Source organism: Colias philodice, chromosome 27 (assembly GCF_061535455.1).
Source record: "Colias philodice isolate Cphi_HAF_F1 chromosome 27, ilColPhil1 Martin Lab GWU primary, whole genome shotgun sequence".
In the NCBI taxonomy this organism is placed as follows: Eukaryota; Metazoa; Arthropoda; class Insecta; order Lepidoptera; family Pieridae; genus Colias; species Colias philodice.
In genome coordinates this window covers 226774-248293 of record NC_143112.1, presented here as the reverse complement: position 1 = coordinate 248293, position 21520 = coordinate 226774, and the positions used below count along the sequence as shown (strand labels likewise).

Genomic DNA, 21520 nt, shown 5'->3' with positions numbered 1-21520 from the left:
CGGCTGCAGCTGCGCGACCTGCTCGCCTGCGTGTGGCAGAGGTGCGGACACTAAAAGACAAAAATCTTTAAAGTCGATCTTAGATCGATGGCACCAGAAAAAACTGTAAAATTAAAAAAATAGTAGTCAAAATCGATTAAACCAGTCGTAAGTTGACATCAAAACATTTGAGTCCTCTTTTTAAGTCAGTTGAAAAGAAATAACAAAAGCAAATAAACATTACATTGCTAAACATAAAAAGTGGAAGTAATTGACTTAAAGTTGGTAGATACTGAAAATAATGTCACATTTACTAAACAAAAATGTCCATAAAATTGACACCATCAAAAACTAACACATTTCAATTTCACAGATTAACAAAATACCAGCTGCTCCTCGAAGGCATTCTCAAGACAGTGGTAGAAGAAGAAGTGACCCCAGAAGTGGCCGCTGCTGGCGGTAGTGGCGGTGGCACTGATGGTGAGAGTGCGGAGGACGTGGCCCAACTTCGCCGAGCGTTGGCCACTGCCAAGGAAGTGCTGCATACTGTGGACACGGCTATACGCACCGCTGAGAATGAACATAGGTAAGTTATAGAATACATAGAATGAAATAGTAACGAATGTACGTTTTTAAATGCTTTAGTCTTGTAAATGTCAACAAACTGTAGACGGTTTTATTTTGTGATCATTCTAAAGCTTTTGATAATGTTGAACACAACAAAATATTCAGAAACATTAAATATTCATGAAATTTCAAGTTATGCTTAAGATCTGATAGCCTCTTACTATATAACCGCATTCGAAAGGCCTAAATTGAAAAGCCAAACCTCACCAGATACAGTAATGCAAATTGGGGTCCCACAAGGTTCTATTCTAGGTCCGTTATTATTTTTAACATATTATGTTAATGATTTACCATTACATATTTATAATAAGCCGTGTTTAACAGATTAAATATTTCGGGAATTTGAATGTAAACAGAATTCAACTGTATAAAACTTGAATTTATTTAATAGGCTTTTATTTATGAATTCTTACATGTATTTTTTATCAAACTAATGATTTATTAGACTAAATCTTTTGGGAATTTGCATTTGAACAGATATTAATTGTATAAAACTTGAATTTATTACTTATTTCAGATTAAAAACGATCCAAAGCAAGCTAGAAGTCCGCGCGCCGGTTGGCGGCGAGTGGGAGGAGTTGAGGCGGTTGGATCTGACCGCGCACGCGCTGCGCATGGAGGGCGAGCTGCTGCTGCGGACTGACGCCAAGAAGTGCGGCGTGCGGGTGAGTGGAGGCAGGGGCAGGGGCAGGGGCAGGGGCAGTAGGGGCAGGGGCAGGGGCAGTAGGGGCAGGGGCAGATGGGCGAGTGGGAAGAACTTAACTCGAACTCAAATTTATGAAATTAGACTGCTTTTGCACGCCTCATAAGCGAAGCGTTGAGGTGGGTACTGCTGTCACTTCGCGCAAAATATCTGAATTTTCAAACTTAAAATGTCTTTATGTATCATACATTGCACTTGTAAGATAATACATACACACACATATTAAGAAAAAACACTATTTTTAACATTCATGATATTTTTGATGTCATTTTTGTTATTTAAACTAGTTAAAAAACAGTTTAAAAAAGTTCTGTCTTGGACGTCCGTGTGTCTGTATGTGCGGAGGATTTTCTTGTTAACACGATAGCGACCGAAATACTTTACTAATCTTTTTTTTTTTTTTCTCTTACGCTTGAGTATGCTCAGGAATAGAACCCTTTCATTTTTCAGGGTCTGATTCGATGTGGTTTAATTGTTATTAAATAAACAAAAATAATAATTAATAAATAATTATTAAAAAAAATTATGAGGCGTGCACTTTTGGATTTTCCAAACTATTTTATTTATTTATTTATTTAAATATGTAATGTGTACATCACAGCTGACATTTTTGACTAATTATGCACAAATTTAAACACAATATGTTGCGGTAAAATGCCAACCAAATCGTATGTACCCAGCACAATTGAGGTTAAAAAAAAAATATTAAAAATTACATTATTTAGCACAAGTCATAGATCAAGTAAAATATTTTTTTTTGAATACGCGCAGAGGCAATATCGTAACCAATGAGGTTAATCCGAGGTGCGATTATTGCTAGTTGAAACTTTTAGAAGCACTTTTGAATCGTCACTACATATTTTAAACATTTACCACCGATTCGGAAAGCAGTATCTATGAAGAAGAACCGGCAAGAAACTACATAGTAGCTCTTTTAAAATTATGTCAATATTACAATTTAATATTACATAATATGTAACGTATATCTAACTACATAATATATCATAATATGCCAAAGAGCTGTCCTGTGGTTCTAACGCGACAACCCTCCATCTTCCATGCTTTCATCTTCCATGGTCGCCTTCTGTACATTGTTTACATATATCTAGGTCTTCATTGTGTACAATATATTGTACAGTAAAGTATTAACCATTAATTTGTTGGTTGTTACCAGGCGCTAATGCTTGAGGACAGCCTGGTGCTGCTGCAGCGCGAGGCGGACCGGTTCCTGCTGAAGCCGATCGCGCAGCCCTCGCAGAACACGCTGCTCTCGCCGCTCATTAAGTGGTGAGATATCAATAAAAAAATAACCAAAAACCCCAACAAAAACAAATAAGAACGTGTGCCGAGCACACGTGTCAGAAGTGAAACTTCTTTAGGAAGATTCAAATATACCAAAATCGTTAAATTACTCTCTACGCGACGATAGAAGTTTCACATACTTCAAAAAAATAGAAAAAAAATCGATCACGAGGCGGGATTCGAGCTCCTGAGTCCTGACCTATCGGTCACCCGTGATCCCAGAAAAAATAGTCGCAATAGTCCTAAACTTTTTTTTAAATCAGTAGTTCAGTAAATTGGAGCATGAAAACACACAAAGTCTTTTCGCATTTCTAATATTAGAATAAATGTTAAAACTATAGCAAGATGAACCAAACATAATCATCGCATTTTGAACCTTATCAACAAAACAAATCCATACAAATTTGAACCTTATGCCACAGGGATAAGGTACTGTTCCGGCCGAACGCTGCGATGCGCAACACGTTCTTCCTCATGAACATCAACGGTATACAGATGCACGAACTATCCGCTAATACTGCCGCTGAGTATGCCACGTGAGTTGGAATATATTTAATAATAAATAAATATTAATTTTATGAATGGTAATGTTTCAAAGAAAAAAAAAAAATGTTGTGTGGTTTTATGAAACCGAGGTAAAAGTGAAACTGTTCGAACGGTTCCGAACACTGCTTTGTGTAGCGCATGTCGAGTGTCGGTCGGCTGCCGAGTAGGTATACCTACTCGGCAGCCGCGATACACGCGACATGCGCTACACAGACCAAAAAGTTTGAGACGATGTAATAAAAGTTTCACTTTAAAATTGAGATTTGTTCAACCATTCATACGTAACAGATAGATTAGATCACACATTTCTATGGTAGTAAGAAACGCTCTTTTTATTATTTAAAATTTATCGGGTAAGTTAAAATTTGGATTGACTAAAAATGTTACAAACTTACAACACTGCCTATAATATTATGTCTATATTTATAAGAAGTCAATTTTCTCTTTTAGTCACTTCACTAACGGTTCGTTAACTTTGACAATAATCGTCCAGTGAAACATGGATAATGTAATGTCTCAATAACAAATTTAGTCGTCTAAACCATACAATGTTTAAGAAATTAAACTAACTACGTAAAAAAATGTTTTAGGTGGGTACGGCTCATACAAGAGTCACCGTTAGCGCGGCTCGCGGAAACCAAAACTAACATCGTCTCGCACCAACACACGCGGTCCACTGATGATTCTGGTGAGTTTTAGGTGTACAAATAAATGTACATATAAAATACACACTCCCACACACGCACACACGTACGCAGAATTGTGTGCGTACACGCACATAATACACTTGTCAAACTTGATAGTTTTTAAGTCGTTGAGTAGTTAATGGTGAAACAATTTTATGACATTGAAGAATTTATGACTTTGAATAATTAGTGTAAATAGAATTTTATGTTATTGGGTGTGTATTTAATTAGCCAGATTAATTTATTTTCAATACCTATTAATATTTGCACTAATTGTGTAATGAATGGGTAGAATGAATATTGTAAACATAGCATCTATTATTTGTAACTACATTCTTGCAAATAAATATAATTTAAATTTGAATATAATTCGTAACTATATTCTCTTCTAATACAATTTGAATTTAGCAAAGTAAAGACACATACATAAAGAAACTACTTGTAACAAACGTGATAACTAAGTTAGATTTATATATTCCAGGAATAAACGTATCAAGAAATCCATCTGATGCGTCAGAGAAGTCAACATCAAGCGCGCCACCTGACGACGATAGTGATAATAAATTGGACAAACTTGACAAATTGGACAAATTGGACAAATTGGACAAACTGGACAAATTGGACAAACTGGACAAATTGGACAAAGACAAGGAAGTTGAAAAAAGTCAGGAGAGAGAGGAAGTCAAGGGAGAGAGAGATAGATCGGTGTCGGTTGATAAAGATGAAAGTGAAGATGGGCACAGGTTAGTTATGGAGTTTGTTGAATTGATAATGTGATATTATTTTATAAATTATTATTATTTATAAATTTATATTTATAAAGCATTTGAATGCCATAAAACCAAAAATATCAATTTCAATGTGATATTGACGAATTAAGGGAAAGTACTTGAAATTACAGTATTTAACCAACTTCATTTGTAAATGTTTTCATAGGTGGAATTGTTTTTCAGTTTTCCACATTTTTAACTTTTGTAAATTATAATCAATCGCATATCGTAATAATTAATAAATGACTTTATATTATTTTAAACTTTGAATTTTTTCGTATTACAAATATGTATATGACTTTCATAGAGATGTCTTTGAGAATTGTTTGTTGTTAAAAATTGCAAAATTAAATAAATTATATAGTACATTTAGATCTAAATTGTGTCTACTTGAAATTATGTTTCTGCATAAATCATTTTTTCAAATTTATATTATACTAGCTTTCCGCCCGCGGCTTCGCCCGCGCAGTCAAAGAAAAACCCGCGCAGTTCCCGTTCCCGTGGGATTTCCGGGATTGTGTCATTTTCCCGGGATAAAAAGTAGCCTATGTCCTTTCTCGGGTATCAAAATATCTCCATACCAAATTTCATGAAAATTGGTTCAGTAGTTTAGGCGTGATTGAGTACATAACAGACAGATAGACAGAGTTACTTTCGCATTTATAATATTAGTATGGATTTTTGGTCACAGATGGCGCGCCACAGAGGGCCGTATCACGACACACGTCCCGGAGCCCGAGGGCGGAGCCCTAGAGGCGAGCGATGCGCTGGTGATCCGCCCTCCCTTGAGAGATGTGCCCACGGCACAGAGGGTGCTTTCGCATAGCGGTCAGTGGATACTTTGTTTAGTTTCTTATCTTGATAATTTGTTGTTAATGTCTACGCAAAACGTTTATCTATTTCGTGTCTATATTTGAAATTAAATGTTTTCATTTGACTATCTGTATACCTTTTTCATTTTAATACTACATATGTTTTACTAGTTCTATCTTTTCTTCCATCTGTAATAACTTTATCACTATTAAATCTTTCTCAGTATAGATATTATAACGTGTCTACTATCGGAGCGTCTCCGGTAGTTGCTCGAGTGTCACGTTTTACTTTGTCTATATTATATTTGCTTGTTTTTCCATCTTTATCTTTATCAATCACAATAAATTGTTTCTCTCCGTCCAAATTATCTCACAGATCGGACGAGCTTCTCGTTTCAATGCTACTATGTATATTAATTTAGTTTCTCTTTTTTATTGTCCATCTCTATTTTTACCTATCTTATTTTTAACATATTAGCTTCACTTTTATGATTTATGTAACCGACTTGTAAAGACATGTCCGTCCGTATAACTTGATCCACGTTATAAGGAATACATATTAAGCGCATCTATTTTTAATATTCCTAACCGACTATTTTAGTCGCGATTTAAGAACCACTTGAACCACTTTAAGAACCTCATTTAATTCTTAATCTTTATTTAAAATTTAAAATTTTACTAAAATTAAGAATCAGCAACAACAATAATATCCTCTTATTAAATCGATTTTTTTGTCTTTTGTGACTATCCACTATCCGTTCCATCTCCCATACTACAGACCTATTTTTTAACTATTTTCTCCCACCAATATGTTTCTCTCCTGTATTACAGAGCGTCTCCGTCGCTTGGACGCAGCGATAGCCCACGCGCTATCGGCCAAGAGCGCAGTGGTGGGGGAACTGTTGGGTTTGCCGCCGCGTGCCTTTGCGCACCTCAGTGAGTTGGCTGTAGCCGACACCTTGGGGCAGGACGGTGAGTTGAGTGGGAAATGGGGACAATTAAAAAAAAAAATAGTGTGTGTACACGCGTTAGAAGCTATACTTCTTTGGCGTATGGAAAAAAATACTAGAATATACAACTTGAACATAGTTATCAATTTTCATACCACCTAGAACTAACTTCATGCTGTTAAATTTAGGTGTCGGTGCGCGCGCATCGTAAAAATTCACTCTCATCATTTTTCTCGATCGCGCCAAAAGAAGTATAACTTCAAAAATTTGGTAATTTGAGTAGTTAAGATTGTGTGCTGTGCGTTTGTGAACCTGCTAGAAGTTTGTCAACTAAGCGTTAGTGGCAAAACAGAAAATGTGTTAGCTTAATAATAGAAATAAAATACTTTTTAAAACTAGAAAGCGAGTGATGAAATAAAACTGTAGAAATGTTATTTATGACACACCGACGTACAAACCAAAAGTTTCAAATGTTTTGACATTAAATACGATGCAATCTTTTATAATGTAGCTGAGCTCAGAAAATCAAACAATAAATTTAAAATTTTCGGTTTACAGACTTAAGTGGTGATCTACGACCGAGTGAAATGTCAGTGGAAAGTGAACCAGACATACATCAGCTGCTGTTGGCTGCGCAAGCGCAAGGTAAGCAAAATTTCATATAGTTTTTATAGCAAAATTCTAAATAAATGTCCATTAGATCTAGATGCATTAGTCTTAATTTTACGAATCGACATTTCTAAAGCTTTCGATAAAGTTGACATTGGATTTAATTGAATAAAAGAAAAACTGTAGTTCCGTAAAATGTTGTCAAGTGAAAATATACGTTAATGGAAATTCTAGGATACGCAAAATGAATATTTTGTGAAATATTAAGTTGATCATAACGCCAAAATATAACACAAGAACGCTACAGAGTTCCACAAGGTTATAGTCTAGGTCCTTTTATGTTCCATATATACAGTAATGTTGTTACAAAATTTGAAATTAATCTGTACTTAAACATAAAGCTGAAGAGCTTGTTTGTCAATTTATTTTAATGCGCTAATATCAGAAGTTTCATATAAATTATGTTGTGGACTGTATAATTTTTGGGGGTTCGTGGTCGAAATAAAACCCTTCCTTCGACACACATAAGTACATATATTTTCTCTTTACAATTACAATTCCTAATCACTATTACTTATTAACTACTTGTCTGTAATAAGGACTTGCTCTAACTGATCACTATTAGTACTTATTCGCTACTGGTCTGGAGTAAGCACTTGCTCGAACTGAACTCCATTTGAAAATTCGTGCTATTTATATGCGTCGCCGGCGGGGAGATTCAAAGCGGCGGCGGCATCCAAAAGGCGGCGAGACTCAAAGCGGCGGCGGCATCCAAAAGGCGGCGAGACTCAAAGCGGCGGCGGCATCCAAAAGCGGCGGCGGCTGTCTTGTATGTGCCGCCTAGGCCACGCCTCCTCCACGTGTAAACGCAATGCACGTGGCGTACTGAGTACAGCGCGATAGGCGAAACCGCGGTGCGCCTCGTCGAAACCGCGGTGCGCCTCTCTTCCACGTGCAGCGTTAATATTCCGCCCCATACACGTGGAGCCGCTGCGCGGGGAGCCCCGTTACCGCCTGCGTGTGCTCGTCCTTTACAGTCCTCCCCCCGGCGTAGCTTGCGTAGCCTCCTTCATCACGACGAGCTTGCTGACGGGGCGTCTGAAGATCCCGCTCTTTGTCTTCACTTCGGCTACCCGCACAGCGTCGTCCGGCCCGGCGTGAACGCGCACCACGACCCCCATGGGCCATGTGTTGCGCGGCAAGACGTGGTCCACGATGATGACCACGTCACCTTCCTCGAGGCGTCGCGTGTCCTTTCGCGCCTCCCCCCGTGGCACGAGCGTCGGTAGGTACTCCTTGATCCATCTGCGCCAGAAGTGGTCGGCGAGCGCCTGGCTGGCGCGCCAGGTCCGTCGGTCTGCTTCGTCGCACGGCCCCGTCGTCGGCAGTCCCGTTGAGGAGCCCAACAGGAAGTGGTTGGGCGTGAGGGCTTCGGGGTCGTCTGGGCTCACGCTTACGTGAGTCAGCGGCCTCGCGTTCACCGCGAACTCCGCCTCGGTGAGTAGAGTTCGCAGCACCTCTTCTGGCGGCGCCTTCTCCCGTAGTGTCGCGCCGAGCGCGGTTTTCACCGACCGCACCAGCCGCTCCCATGCACCGCCTTGATGCGGCGCACCCGGCGGTATGTAGCGCCACTCCATCCGGTGGCGCAGCGCTTCTTCTTGTAGCGCCGGCGCCCACTCGTTGTACGCCTTCTTCAGTTCTTGATCAGCACCCCTGAAGTTCGTTCCGTTGTCCGAATACATCAGACGAGGCCACCCTCTGCGCGCTGCCATCCTTCTCAGCGCCATGATGGCTGAGTCCGTTGACAGAGATGCGACGAGCTCCAGGTGCACGGCGCGCGATGTCAGGCATGTGAACAGCGCGCCCCATCTCTTCTCTCTTCTTCGTCCGATCTTGACCATCATTGGCCCGAAGTAGTCGACCCCGCAGTTGGTGAAGGGTCGATGGAACGGGTCGAGGCGAGCGCGCGGCAAGTCCCCTTTGGCTGGGACCTGCGGCATTGCTCGGCGTACTCGGCACAGCGCGCAGTTCTTCTCCACGGCGCGCACTGTAGGCCGCAGGTGGATGACCCAGTAGCGCTGCCTCAGGTCGTTGGTGACGCGCTCGCGGTTAGCGTGTCCGGCGGCACAATGTTCCTGTAACACTATTAGTCTGGTTATTCTGTGCCGGCCGTCGAGGATTACCGGCTTCTTCATTGTGTCGGGTGCCGTGGCTGCGTTTATGCGGCCCCTTACTCTCAGCATGCCGTCTTCCATTACCGGGTCCAATTTGTACAGTCTACTGGATCTGCTGATGGGGCGCGCGTCCTTGATTCGCTTTATGTCTTCTCCAAAGCTGTCGTTCTGTGCGCGCTGCACCAACAGTCGTTCGGCTTGCTCCAGGTGGCGACATTCTAGTCTCGTCGCCGTGTGTCTGATGCGTATGTCGATGAATGCGAGCACCCTTGCTGTTGCTCCCACCAGTGTGCGGAATTTGGAGAAGCGCTCTGGATCCGGCAGCCATTCCATCTTCCGTGGCAGCTCGCTTACATGAAGTACATCAGCCTCGTCCGTTGTTTCTCGAAGTTCCTTCTCCGTGGGCCACTGGTTCTCCGTCTTAGTCAGGAATTCTGGACCCTGGAACCATCGATCATGTCCCGTGGTGAAACTTAGGCGGGTGGCGTCGTCGGCAACGTTTTCATGAGTCGGCAGCCACCGCCACTCTTCCCTTTGTGTTAGTTCTCCAATCTCACCGAGGCGATGCGCGACGAACGGCGTGTATCTCTTTGCATCGTTGCGCACCCAGTGCACCACCGTCGATGAGTCTGTCCAAAACCAAGTACGAGATATGTCATACCTGTGCTCTCTTCTTATCTGATCAGCGAGTCTGGCGCCGATCACCGCCGCCTGCAGCTCTAGGCGCGGGATTGTCTGCGCGCGCCGTGGTGCCACCTTTGCTTTCGCCGAGACGAGTTTCACTTGTATGCTGCCGTCCGTTCGCCGCATACGCCAGTACGCCACGGCTGCATACGCTTGTTCACTGGCGTCGCATAGCACGTGCAGCTCGATGTCTTCGACGTTGTCCGTCGCGTAGCATCGCGGCAAACGTAGCGCGCCGACCGCTTCCAGCTGCGCCAGCCAGCCCGAAAACTGCTCGCCCTCTTCTTCGGGTATTGGTTCGTCCCATGAAATCTGGAGGCGCCACAGGCTCTGCAATATGATTTTAGCACGGATGGTGAAATAACTTAAGAGGCCTAGTGGGTCATAAATTGACATTACCGCACTTAATGCTTCGCGCTTGGTTGGCGGGCGCTTGCGATCTCGCACCTCCACCGGTACCCTGTTCATTGCTGTGTTGAATCCTAGCGCGTCTTGCTCGGCGTCCCAAATTAGCCCGAGGATCTTCGGGGCTGGCTGCGCTCCTCCCAGCTGCGTTGGTGTGCTGGCGTGCAGTTCTCGTGGCACGTCCCTCAGCACGCTCCTGTCGCTGGCGTTCCATCCCCGTAGCTTGAAGCCTGCCGCCGCGTGCACCGTCCGTATTTCTTCGATTGCTTGTCTGGCTTCCTCTGCGTCGGCGTAGCTCACCACCAGATCGTCCATGTAGTGGCTCTTCGTTATCGCTTCCAACGCCATTGGATACTGTTCTGCGTGCTGCTGCGCATTATGATTACGGATGTAATGCGCCATAAACGGAGAGCTCGCTGCACCGAATATCATGGACGTCATCTTGTAGTGCTGTGGCGGCGTGTCGCGTCGGCTCCCCCTCCATAAAAACTGCTGCGCTGGCTGGTCTTCGGGTCTTATTTTTACTTGTAAGAACATCTCCTCTATATCTGCCGTGACTGCCACTGCCTTTTCCCTGAATCGAAATAATATACCCGGCAGTGATAGTAGCAAGTCTGGGCCCTCAAGCAGTTCGTCATTTAAACAAGTCCCGTGGCTTTTGGCTGCCGCATCGAAAACCAATCGCTGCTTCCCTGGCTTGTTGGGATTGGTCACAGCGAAATGCGGCAGGTACCAGCACACGCTGCTCTCGCCTTCACTGCCATCGCATGGAACCGCATACCTTTTCTCAAATAAGTTGTTCATCTGCTTGGTGTACTCGGCTGCGAATTCCGGCGCGGCGTCCATCTTGGCTTCAATCTTCAGAAGTCTCCGCAGTGCGGCATTGTAGCTCGGCGGCATGCGGACATTATCTCTTTTCCATGGCAGGCCGATTTCATACCCGCCCGGCGTCTTCTTCGTAGTCATCTCGACGATTGACGTCGCTCGTCGGTCGGCTTCACCTATGCGCGGTCTACTGGCTATGTTCAATGATTCTATCTTGAAGTGTTCTTCCACCAGGTTGTGTAGCCGTAGGTCCGCTTGCTGCTGTTCTCGGACGTGAAGCACGCAGTCCCTTTCGACGATCATTCGACGCGGCGTTGTTCCATGTATCACCCAGCCGAGATTTGTCTTGGAGGCGGCAGGTTCGTCGGCGCCGCCCGTCCGAAGTTCTCTTGTCACGATATGCTCCCAGTGGTCGGTACCCACCAGGACACCCGCGCGTGCTTGTTCGTAACATACCTCATGTTCCGGTATGTCGCGCAGGTGTCTGTACCGAAGCAGGGAACCCGGGATGGACTGCTGATGCAACTGTAGCTTCTTCATCGTGCGGGCGCGCAGGTCGTGTAGTGTCCCGTCGCTCTGCCCCCGCAGCTGCACATTCACCAGTCGACTTCCTTCTTCAATCTGCTCCATGTTCGCCCCGTGGATGCGGAGCGGCGTGGCGGGACCTTCGGCGCCGATCTGTCGCGCCAGGTCCTCATCAATGAGGGTGATGGTGGAGCCCTCATCGAGCAGTGCGTGCGTCGATACCTCCCCCCGTGGGCCGACGACGGTAACTGGACACATCTTCAGCAGGACGGCGCGGGGCGGTGCGGTTGCGCGGTCAGCAACCGCCATGACGGTTTCTTCGGTCGACGCAGCAGGCTCTTCTCTTCTTACGTCGTGCAGTGATGAATGATGCGGGCGGCGGCACTGGTTCACGCCGCATGGTTTCGCTCGACAGTAGATGCGCCGATGTTTCTTCGTGGCGCACTTGAAGCAGGCGCCCTTTTCCCTCACCAGCGCCCACCGCTCATCCACCGACAGCTTGGCGTAGCGCGGGCAGGCAACCATGGTGTGGTCGCGCCCGCAGCATAGGCAGAAGTCTTCTTTCTTCTCTTCTTTCTTCTCTTCTTTCTTCTCCTCTTCATCACCACTGCTGGAAACTATGGCGTATACTGCCGACTTCCTTCTTGGTGGAGCAGGTCGCACTGCCGCTGCTGCCGCTGCTGCCGTGGTGTCTCTGCGCGCTGGCGCAGTGCTGCTCGTCGGCGCGTATGTGTAGCGGAGCGCCTGGTCCGCCTCTCTCATCAGGAAGCGGGACAGCACCACAATTTCCGGATCTGCCGTTCCTTCCTGTGAATATGCATAGTCGCACCATCTGGACCGCAGGTGCGGACTTAGTTTGTCCAATATCTCCCTTGCAAGCATAGGATTGTATAAATACCCTTTCCTATCTATGGTTTGAAGTATGCATACCACGTTCTGTACCTTCACAGCGAAGCTGTTGATGTCCTTGGCCGCTGCTCCAGGTCGCGGCAGCTTCCTCAGGTCCTCCATGGCCCTGTCGATAATTATCTCGGGCCTCCCGAAGCACTGCTCCAAGGTTTTCATGACTGCTTCAGGCGATGAAGCAGTGTGAAGCAGCGCTGCCACGGCGTCCCTTGCTTCCCCCTTCAGGCATGTACGCAGCCGCTGGATGTTTTCTGCGTCGGACACTTGGTACATGCTGCTTGTGTCCCGGTAGGCTGCTCGGAACGGCAGCCACTCTTCGATCGCACCTGAAAATATAGGAAGGTCCGCGTGGCGTAGGCGCGGTCGCGCCATCTTCTCTAGGGACGCCGCCAGCTGCTCTATTCCTGTTCGTCTGGTCGGCGTCGGCGATCCTCCTCTTCTTAGTTCGGATCTCTGGTGTCTGTCATCCTTCGGCACAGGATGTGACTGGAGCCACTCGTCCACCTTGTTTCGTTCTTCTGTCGCGGTGACGGCATCTTCCGGCAGGCCCTCGTCTTCCTGTATGGCGGACACCTCGAACTGTAAGCGTTTATTTATTAGTTCTTTCTCAATTTGTAGTTCTTTTCTCTGGATAGCGGCGAGTCGCTCTGCCGCTTCTAATTCCGCCGCCTTAATCCGCCGCGCCGTACTCGCCGACGACCGCACCGATCTAGCGGATCTCGCTGGCGAATGCCGTCGCGGTTGCGGCGGGATCTCCATTGTGTCTGTGGCTGACGTCAAGCGTGCGTCAGACGGCGATGCCAACGGGTCCAGCACCAGCCGCCGCATTCGTTCTTGCCACACACGCTCTGTCTCCTGGCTCCGGTCTTCAACTTCCGCAACGTCACCCTGGCTGCGGGTTACCACCATGCCTAAAGAGGTGACGCACCGCAGGCTTATACTGGCAGACTCGTTCCGCTGACCAGCACCCCTGATTCCCGGCGCGTACCACTAGGTCACCACTGGCGGCCCGTGTCTGCCCGTAAAAAACCTTACGACTCACCTTATTGGACTAGTACCAACAGCGCGGCCCCGTCGGTAGGTACCTGACTCGCCTGGTGACGATCAAAAACACCAGCAGGCTAGTACCAACGTTACCGGTTTGCCGATATTCGTCCCTCGAAGGTGAGCTCGTTGCCGATGCGTACCTCTCTTCGGCAGGATCTGGTCTTCCACGTGCAGCGTTTCTTCCTTGAAGTATCCGGCGCTCGTTGGATCACACGTTGTTATCCGGCGATCGAAGGGTCACACGTTGTTATCCGGCGATCGAAGGACCACACGTTGTTGTGGACTGTATAATTTTTGGGGGTTCGTGGTCGAAATAAAACCCTTCCTTCGACACACATAAGTACATATATTTTCTCTTTACAATTACAATTCCTAATCACTATTACTTATTAACTACTTGTCTGTAATAAGGACTTGCTCTAACTGATCACTATTAGTACTTATTCGCTACTGGTCTGGAGTAAGCACTTGCTCGAACTGAACTCCATTTGAAAATTCGTGCTATTTATATGCGTCGCCGGCGGGGAGATTCAAAGCGGCGGCGGCATCCAAAAGGCGGCGAGACTCAAAGCGGCGGCGGCATCCAAAAGGCGGCGAGACTCAAAGCGGCGGCGGCATCCAAAAGCGGCGGCGGCTGTCTTGTATGTGCCGCCTAGGCCACGCCTCCTCCACGTGTAAACGCAATGCACGTGGCGTACTGAGTACAGCGCGATAGGCGAAACCGCGGTGCGCCTCGTCGAAACCGCGGTGCGCCTCTCTTCCACGTGCAGCGTTAATATTCCGCCCCATACACGTGGAGCCGCTGCGCGGGGAGCCCCGTTACCGCCTGCGTGTGCTCGTCCTTTACAAATTATTTTACCGGATACCTACGTGTACCTAATTCCTGAGTTCTAATATACTATAATATAATATGTACCACGCGCGAATCTCCTAGTGTTTAAAACAATTGACTGTGAATTTGATGGCATTCAATTGATTTATACTTAAATATAAAAATTATTATTATTTATAGGCAGAAAGACGCGGATTCGAATCCCGCCGCGTGATTTGATTTTTTTTTTAATTTTTTATAAATTTATATTAATTATTGACTTTTCCAGCGAACCAATTAACGGAGATGTTAAGTAGCGCGCTATCTATAAGCGAAGCGAGCGCGATGCGAGCGCGGAGCGGCCGCTGCGACACGTGCCGGGCGAGGGACGACAGGCTTTATAGCAGTGGTGAGTGAAAAGTGTTTATTTTTGTATTTGTTGAATAGGGTTTTGATTTGAAAAATAAATAATTTATGATAAAAACTTTACAGATACTTGTTGCATTTCAAATCGTTATTAATGTACTTACTAAACTTGTGTTAACCATTGTCTAAACTCTAAAGCGTCCTGTTAGTTCAAATAAAGTTAATATCGATTTTGTTTTATTTTTAATATCCAAAGGTTGTCCAAAAGCTGCTTTAATTTAAAGTTTTAACAGATCTGTCGTTTTTTAAATTATTTAATTGACATGTTAAATTATGAACAACACTATGTTTGCTATTTAACCTCCTTTGCCCAGAAAATAAATATTCTAATGTAGTGTGTAACGTATCATGTATGTTTTGTATGTGTGCGTCATACTATATAGTCCGTTTAAGAGCACTTGTAATAGCAGTTGAATACATTATTATACAGCTTACAGTCAAGCAGTGTTTCTTTAATACCAAGCCATTGCATGGCGACCCTGCCAGTGCTGCCTCGCGGCAGTACTGAGCTATGGATCATTTTTGAAAAATAATATTTTAAAAGTTAAAATTTAAACAAATAATTTTTATGCGTATTCGCAAATCGCAATGTACCAGATAGAAAATTTATCAATATAATAAAAAATCGACGAACGTGAATATGGAAATTAAGAACAGAATTTATTTGACGAAGAAAGTTTTTTAAAACAAAAAAAAAACTATGGAAATTTGGAATATCATCTATTTATGAAAAATTGTGAAATAAAATTGGAGATTTGGAAGGATGCAGCTGGAGCCGGGAGATCAGCCAGTGTGAATAGCAGACATTTTCCCAAATTGACCAGAATCCCGAATGTCCCGAAATTCAAGAGTGACGACGGAGTAAAAGTTTAATTTCGTGAAAAAAAAACTAAAAGTGAAATTTAAAGTTCAAGCAGTGTATGTTACATTAATGTAAGGTAACTAATTATTTTAATTAAAAGATTTTTTTTTTTGTCAAAAACCATTATTATGTTATATTAATTATTATACATAAATATATTATATAGCTATGTATAATCAAAGTACTTAGTAACAGATAATTCTATTAGTTCATTGTTTGTTTTATAAAGCGCTACCAAATAGGGAAATGGTATGCAGCGTCTGTAATTTCGTCTCATATTTCGTGTTACCATGTAGGTAACTAGGTAGTCACAATGCATCGTTCTGTGCATTTTATAAAATGTTCGTAATGAAATACGATCTTGTCAATTCAATTGAGTGTGAAACTTTAATTTTTTTTAATTAACATTTTGGATTCGGAGGGTCACACTAATTTCATAAATAATGATTGAAATGAAACTTATATTTCAATATTTAAAACATGATTTAAAGAGATTAAAGTAAAAGTGTATTCTTATTTGATTAAATGAATTAACATGATACATATCTAATGATATTTGTGAAGAATAGAAGAAGAGAAAAAGTAAATATTTGTCGTTGTATGAGTACAAAAAAAAATTACTCAGATTGTTTTTTTTATTAGGATATAGATGGAATCTTAGCTTGATCACCTAAGTTTTTCTTTTATATTCCTATCAAAAATTAAATAATGTGATATTTAATTACTCGAAGAAATAAGAATTAATATTGTATGAAAAGTAAAAATAAATTAATATGTAAGCCTGAAAGCTACAATTGAAAAGTGAAATGATATGATTTATTGTTAGAAACAAGGTACACCAGGATACAAGACAGGCACGGAATCCTTGTAATTCTGATCATGATTAGGTCGAGCTACCACTCGTGAAGATAACTTGGACACAATATAGTACCTACCTATGAATAAAGGTATAAAATATATGATAATATAATGATGTGTTAAAAGAACTGCCTGAATTAATGTTAATGTTATAAATAAATAAATATATTTCTTGTATCTTGAATTATTGAATATAATAAGATGAATAATATAAAACACGACGGTGTTCTTAATTATAATTATGATATATATTAAGAGGGAAGATTACCCCAAATGAAATTGTGTATCTTGATATTGTTGTATGTATGAGGAAGTACATAAAGAATAAAATATATGAAGAAAAATGAATACAGATAATGAATATTATGTCGTTTCTAAGTATGATGTGTAAACTGTAAGCACATAAATAAACGTATTCTATGAGGATATATTGTAAGATTTATTGAAAGATAATTATTATTTTACTCGGATATGACTATTAATTAATTACGGACTGTGACATTTTTAAATACGGATATGACGATAAAATATTTTCTAATATTGTATAATTTTTCCATTATTTTCGTACATGAAAAGTTAATTAAAATTATTTGTTTTAATCTATTAGTATTAGTTACTATGTAGTGTGTAAGCCAATGTGTAATCGTGTAGAATGTTCTTTTTTGGAGTTTTAAAAATAAGTACTTAGTATGTAATAGGTTGAAATTCATGCTATTGTTTTAATTTTAATTTTGATTTTATTTACTCGTTTATATGATAAGTATTAAGATATGTAACCAAAAACGTAGAAAAAATATTTTGCATTATATTCAGCTAAAAAAAATATTAATTACTATTTTTTTTATTATTTTCTATGAGGGGAGATGTAGTGTGTAACGTATCATGTATGTTTTGTATGTGTGCGTCATACTATATAGTCCTAAGGTTCTACAGTTTAAGAGCAGTTGTGCACTTGTAATAACAGTTGTGAATACATTATTATACACCCTACAGTCTAGTAAAGTGTTTCATTACCACCAACCATTGCACTAATGTTGCATTTTTCTTCACAGACGCGCCAGACACGTCAATGTCTATGGACGACACGGCTGACGGCGAGATTCCCAGAGAGAACGGCAAGTTGAACCAGTCGCAGTCGCAGTCGCAGTCGCAGCTGCTGTCGCAAGCGCAGTCGCAGTCGCTCGATGCGTCGTTCGACATGTTGCCCGACGTGTCGCAAGAGATACAAGAGCCTGATATTGACAGTTATTTGGGTAAGTTTTTTGAAAATATTGATTTGGAGGGTAGTTCGAAATTATGTTTTGTATAAAAAATTATTTTTTTGTCTAATTGAGTTAGTACCATTTTAAATACTATGTGGTTTCATAAATATTAAATGTTAAAAGAATAACTTTCAGTATTAAATGTTGAATTTACTGTCTATCGGTTGAAGTTACAATCTAAATATTATTTCTTAAAGTCGAATGTTACGTTTTGAATTTCAAGCAGGTTGCATATAAAGCGTCTGGTTGTAAATGTGTGTTTATTTGTTGATTTGTCGTAGCGGGTGAGTTAGGTGGGGCAGGGGATGCAATAGTAAGTAATGCTTGCGGGTAGAAGGTCCCATATAAAGCGTCTGGTGGTTAATATCAGTCTGTTTGTTTAGGGGGTGCATTAGTGGGTAATACCAGTTGGTAGAGGGATTTAACAGACCATATAAAGCGTCTGGTTAATATCAGTCTGTTTGTTTAGGGGGTGCATTAGTGGGTAATACCAGTTGGTAGAGGGCTTTAACAGACCATATAAAGCGTCTGGTGGTTAATATCAGTCTGTTTGTTTAGGGGGTGCAGTGGGTAATGCCAGTTGGTAGAGGGCTTTAACATTGGTCTGTTCGTTCCAGCGGGTGAGGCGAGCAGCCCGGGCGCGGCTGCTCTAGCGGCTCGCCTGGCGGGCGTGTCGGCCGGCCTGCAGGCGGCGCTGGGCCGGCTGGTCGCCGCGCTGCCCGCGCTGCACGCACAGCGCGCCGCGCTGCGGCGGGAGCTGGCCGCCTGCCGCGAGCGGGAGCAGCGCGCGACACGAGGTACGTGCGCTCATACAGACAGACAGACAGACACACAGACACAGACGCTACATAATGATCAGAGGTTACACATCCACAAGACAATACATATATCAAATGAGACACTACACATAATATTATATAAAACGAAACACACACTTACATCAGCATACACATACACCAGACGTTACACTACATATAAAACATACAGAACACAATGATCAGACGCTACAAGTATCAGATCAAACATGCTTACACGAACACACAACGCAAATGCGCGTACACACACACAGATCAAACATATTGATTAATTAAAAGATACATATACTCCAGACAGTACATATCGATCAGACGCTACACATAATATATAAAATGCAACACACAAACACCAAACTGCTCATAGACCAGACACTATATATTATATACTAGACATAACATATTATAAACTTGACTCCACACATGAACCAAACGCTACACATAAATATAACAATAAACATATACCAGACACTACATATACTTAGAATAGACGCTACACATAGACCAGACCAAACCAGATTACTAACATATTTATAGATCAGACGTTAGAATAAATTATACCAATAATAATACAAAATATTTATGATATCGATTTTACCTCTTTGCTCCTGCTTATATTCTTAATTATATTGTTGTAAAATACGCAGCTATACAAACTTTGATTTATTTTGTTTTATTCAGAATATTTGTTGTGGCGTTTCAGATAAACGAATGACGGAGGAGATGGCGATCCTTAAGGACAGTGTGGACCAATCAATACAGGTTTGTTTTTATACTGTTTTTTACAATAAAAAATGTTTAGAGATTTTTTGTTTATATTTTCATATCCTTACTTAACCTAACCGGATATTCTATGGTAAATAGCCTATTAGCATGTTACCAAATCTTTAAAAATTGAATGTACCTTTCCTAATATTAATTACAGACACAACTCATAAAAAATTCACCATTTTTGAACATTTTTTTTCTTTCCCCAGGACCAACCGAGCAACGGGGGCTGATTTCACGAGCGGAGACCAAACAAACACTAAGCTGACGTAATTCCGACCAAAACGATGGTCTTAGACATTTGTGTATAACGCCATCTAGCGGACAAACAAAAAAACATACAAACATAAATGTATTCCACCAGACACGACAAACGGGACATGAACCGATATCGAATTATCGATTGGAGTGTATATTTTGTAATAATTATTATTATTTTTTGTTACCCTTTTTTGTAAGTAATGTGTAGTATTAAATATATCTTATTCCATACGTAAGTTGTGATGATAACTTGTATAGAAAAAAAAAACATTATAATTCTGTGTCTCGCAATTTTTTTTAAGTTATAAATTTTGTAAATAATGTCGTTTTTTATGTTAATTTGACAGCCGCGTGTGTAGTTTCGATCGGAAAGTATTATTCGACAATATGAGATACATGTTAAATCAATTTATCGTAGGGGCTTTGGTATTTTATTGAGAGAAATAAATCATGTAATGCAATCGAGTTTTGTAGTCATTTTTACCGGTATACAAAAAGTTGTCACTTGTATACATCGTCGGCCACTTGTATACAATGTTTTGACGCTCGTATACTATATTTTGAGATCGGTATACAATTTTCGGACACTTGTATAATTCAGTTCGCCCCTGAATTGAAACGAAACGGCTGTAATTCCATAAATGAAACTTTGTTACGTCGATAGTTTAAGATGAAGTGCCCACAACACAGTACCTTTTATATGCCATATTCTGTTAATAAAGTTATGAGCTGTTTGATTTTTAATAAAATGATTTGTTAAATGTGTAGATTATTGACCCACTTTTATAGTTCAAGTTGGTTCGTACAAATTATTACCTTTTTCATCTATATTTCAATATTATTTAAATATAACAAGTTTCGTTCACTAAAAATGTTTTGAAATTGCATACAAATTGTGTTAAATGTTATTTTATATTGAAATGAACAGCTTGTAAGAATAAAATAAGATATATATGTGTAAAACGGAACGCGCTTAGGGCGCAGCCGCAGAGATATATTTTGTACCGTAGGCTAGTTTCACACCAAAAACCATCCATTTTTATCACTATTTAGGCTCTGCGCACATTTTCAGTTTATGCGATTTTTTTTTGTATCTATAATTAGCTTTTTTGGGATATTTGAATTTCACTTTAAATCAATTTAATAAATTAATTAATTATGGATAATTAGCTGAGAATGTTGTTAGAATTAGTTGTAGTAACACGGGCGACTTAAAGTCGCAAATCCTATTCATGTAGCGACTTTTTGAATATATAATATCGTTTATCAAAATTATACAATACTTGTTGATTATTGTGCGTAATTTATATTATTAGTGGATTAGAATTAAATTCTATTAAAATTTGTGTCGTTGTTAGATTGAGGATGTGCGTAGAGACGCTTGCACGAGCTTCTATATACGTATTGGGCTTTTATAAATATTGTATTTTGTACACTCGAATATATATATCTTACGTGTTAACTAAATTTTTGGGCTTAGCGCAGATGTAGCGACTTTTTTGAATTTTCATAAAAAACATTTCTTGCATTTCTAACAATTTACTCGAATTTTGAAACAATTTATTCCTACTAGATTGAATGTTAAAATAAAAAAAGTAAATTTTGGTATTTTTCGACCGACTTATAGTCGCACGGTCTGCGCTAAGCCTTAGGTGTATGTAGGAAAATTTTAATCTATATTAATCATTCCCTTATTAAATATTACTTTTCGATATATTTATTAAATATAAAATGTTATGCTTGTATCGGTTTAGGCTTCAGTGTAATCAACGTGTTTGTATGTATGACCGTCGCAACCTACATGCACCTCGCAAGCGCTTTCACGATAAACAAATGTACTAAATATTAGTAGTACCAATAAATACCGTTAAATTATATCGACTTTTATTTCTACTCCTTAAATTATTTTA

At 41.5% G+C, this 21520-nt stretch overlaps 1 protein-coding gene and 1 non-coding gene across 2 annotated transcripts in view; both read left to right on the top strand.

The window, feature by feature from the left end:
• Window positions 1–21485, top strand: part of RhoGEF2 (Rho guanine nucleotide exchange factor 2) — a 191327-nt gene extending 169842 nt beyond the window's left edge. Inside the window, exons 27-40 of the mRNA XM_089711831.1 lie at window positions 353–565; window positions 1124–1271; window positions 2484–2596; window positions 3034–3147; window positions 3748–3845; window positions 4325–4586; window positions 5305–5441; window positions 6257–6397; window positions 6934–7020; window positions 14651–14770; window positions 17560–17760; window positions 18387–18566; window positions 19285–19343; window positions 19559–21485. Of these exons, the coding sequence (XP_089567957.1) occupies window positions 353–565; window positions 1124–1271; window positions 2484–2596; window positions 3034–3147; window positions 3748–3845; window positions 4325–4586; window positions 5305–5441; window positions 6257–6397; window positions 6934–7020; window positions 14651–14770; window positions 17560–17760; window positions 18387–18566; window positions 19285–19343; window positions 19559–19582 (1897 nt within the window). The 3' untranslated portion in view covers window positions 19583–21485. The remainder of the gene's footprint in view (window positions 1–352; window positions 566–1123; window positions 1272–2483; window positions 2597–3033; window positions 3148–3747; window positions 3846–4324; window positions 4587–5304; window positions 5442–6256; window positions 6398–6933; window positions 7021–14650; window positions 14771–17559; window positions 17761–18386; window positions 18567–19284; window positions 19344–19558) is intronic.
• Window positions 2069–2193, top strand: LOC149476427 (U4 spliceosomal RNA). Its single transcript, XR_016317847.1, has one exon. It is a non-coding gene; the product is annotated as a U4 spliceosomal RNA (small nuclear RNA).
• Window positions 21486–21520: the final 35 nt, after the last annotated feature.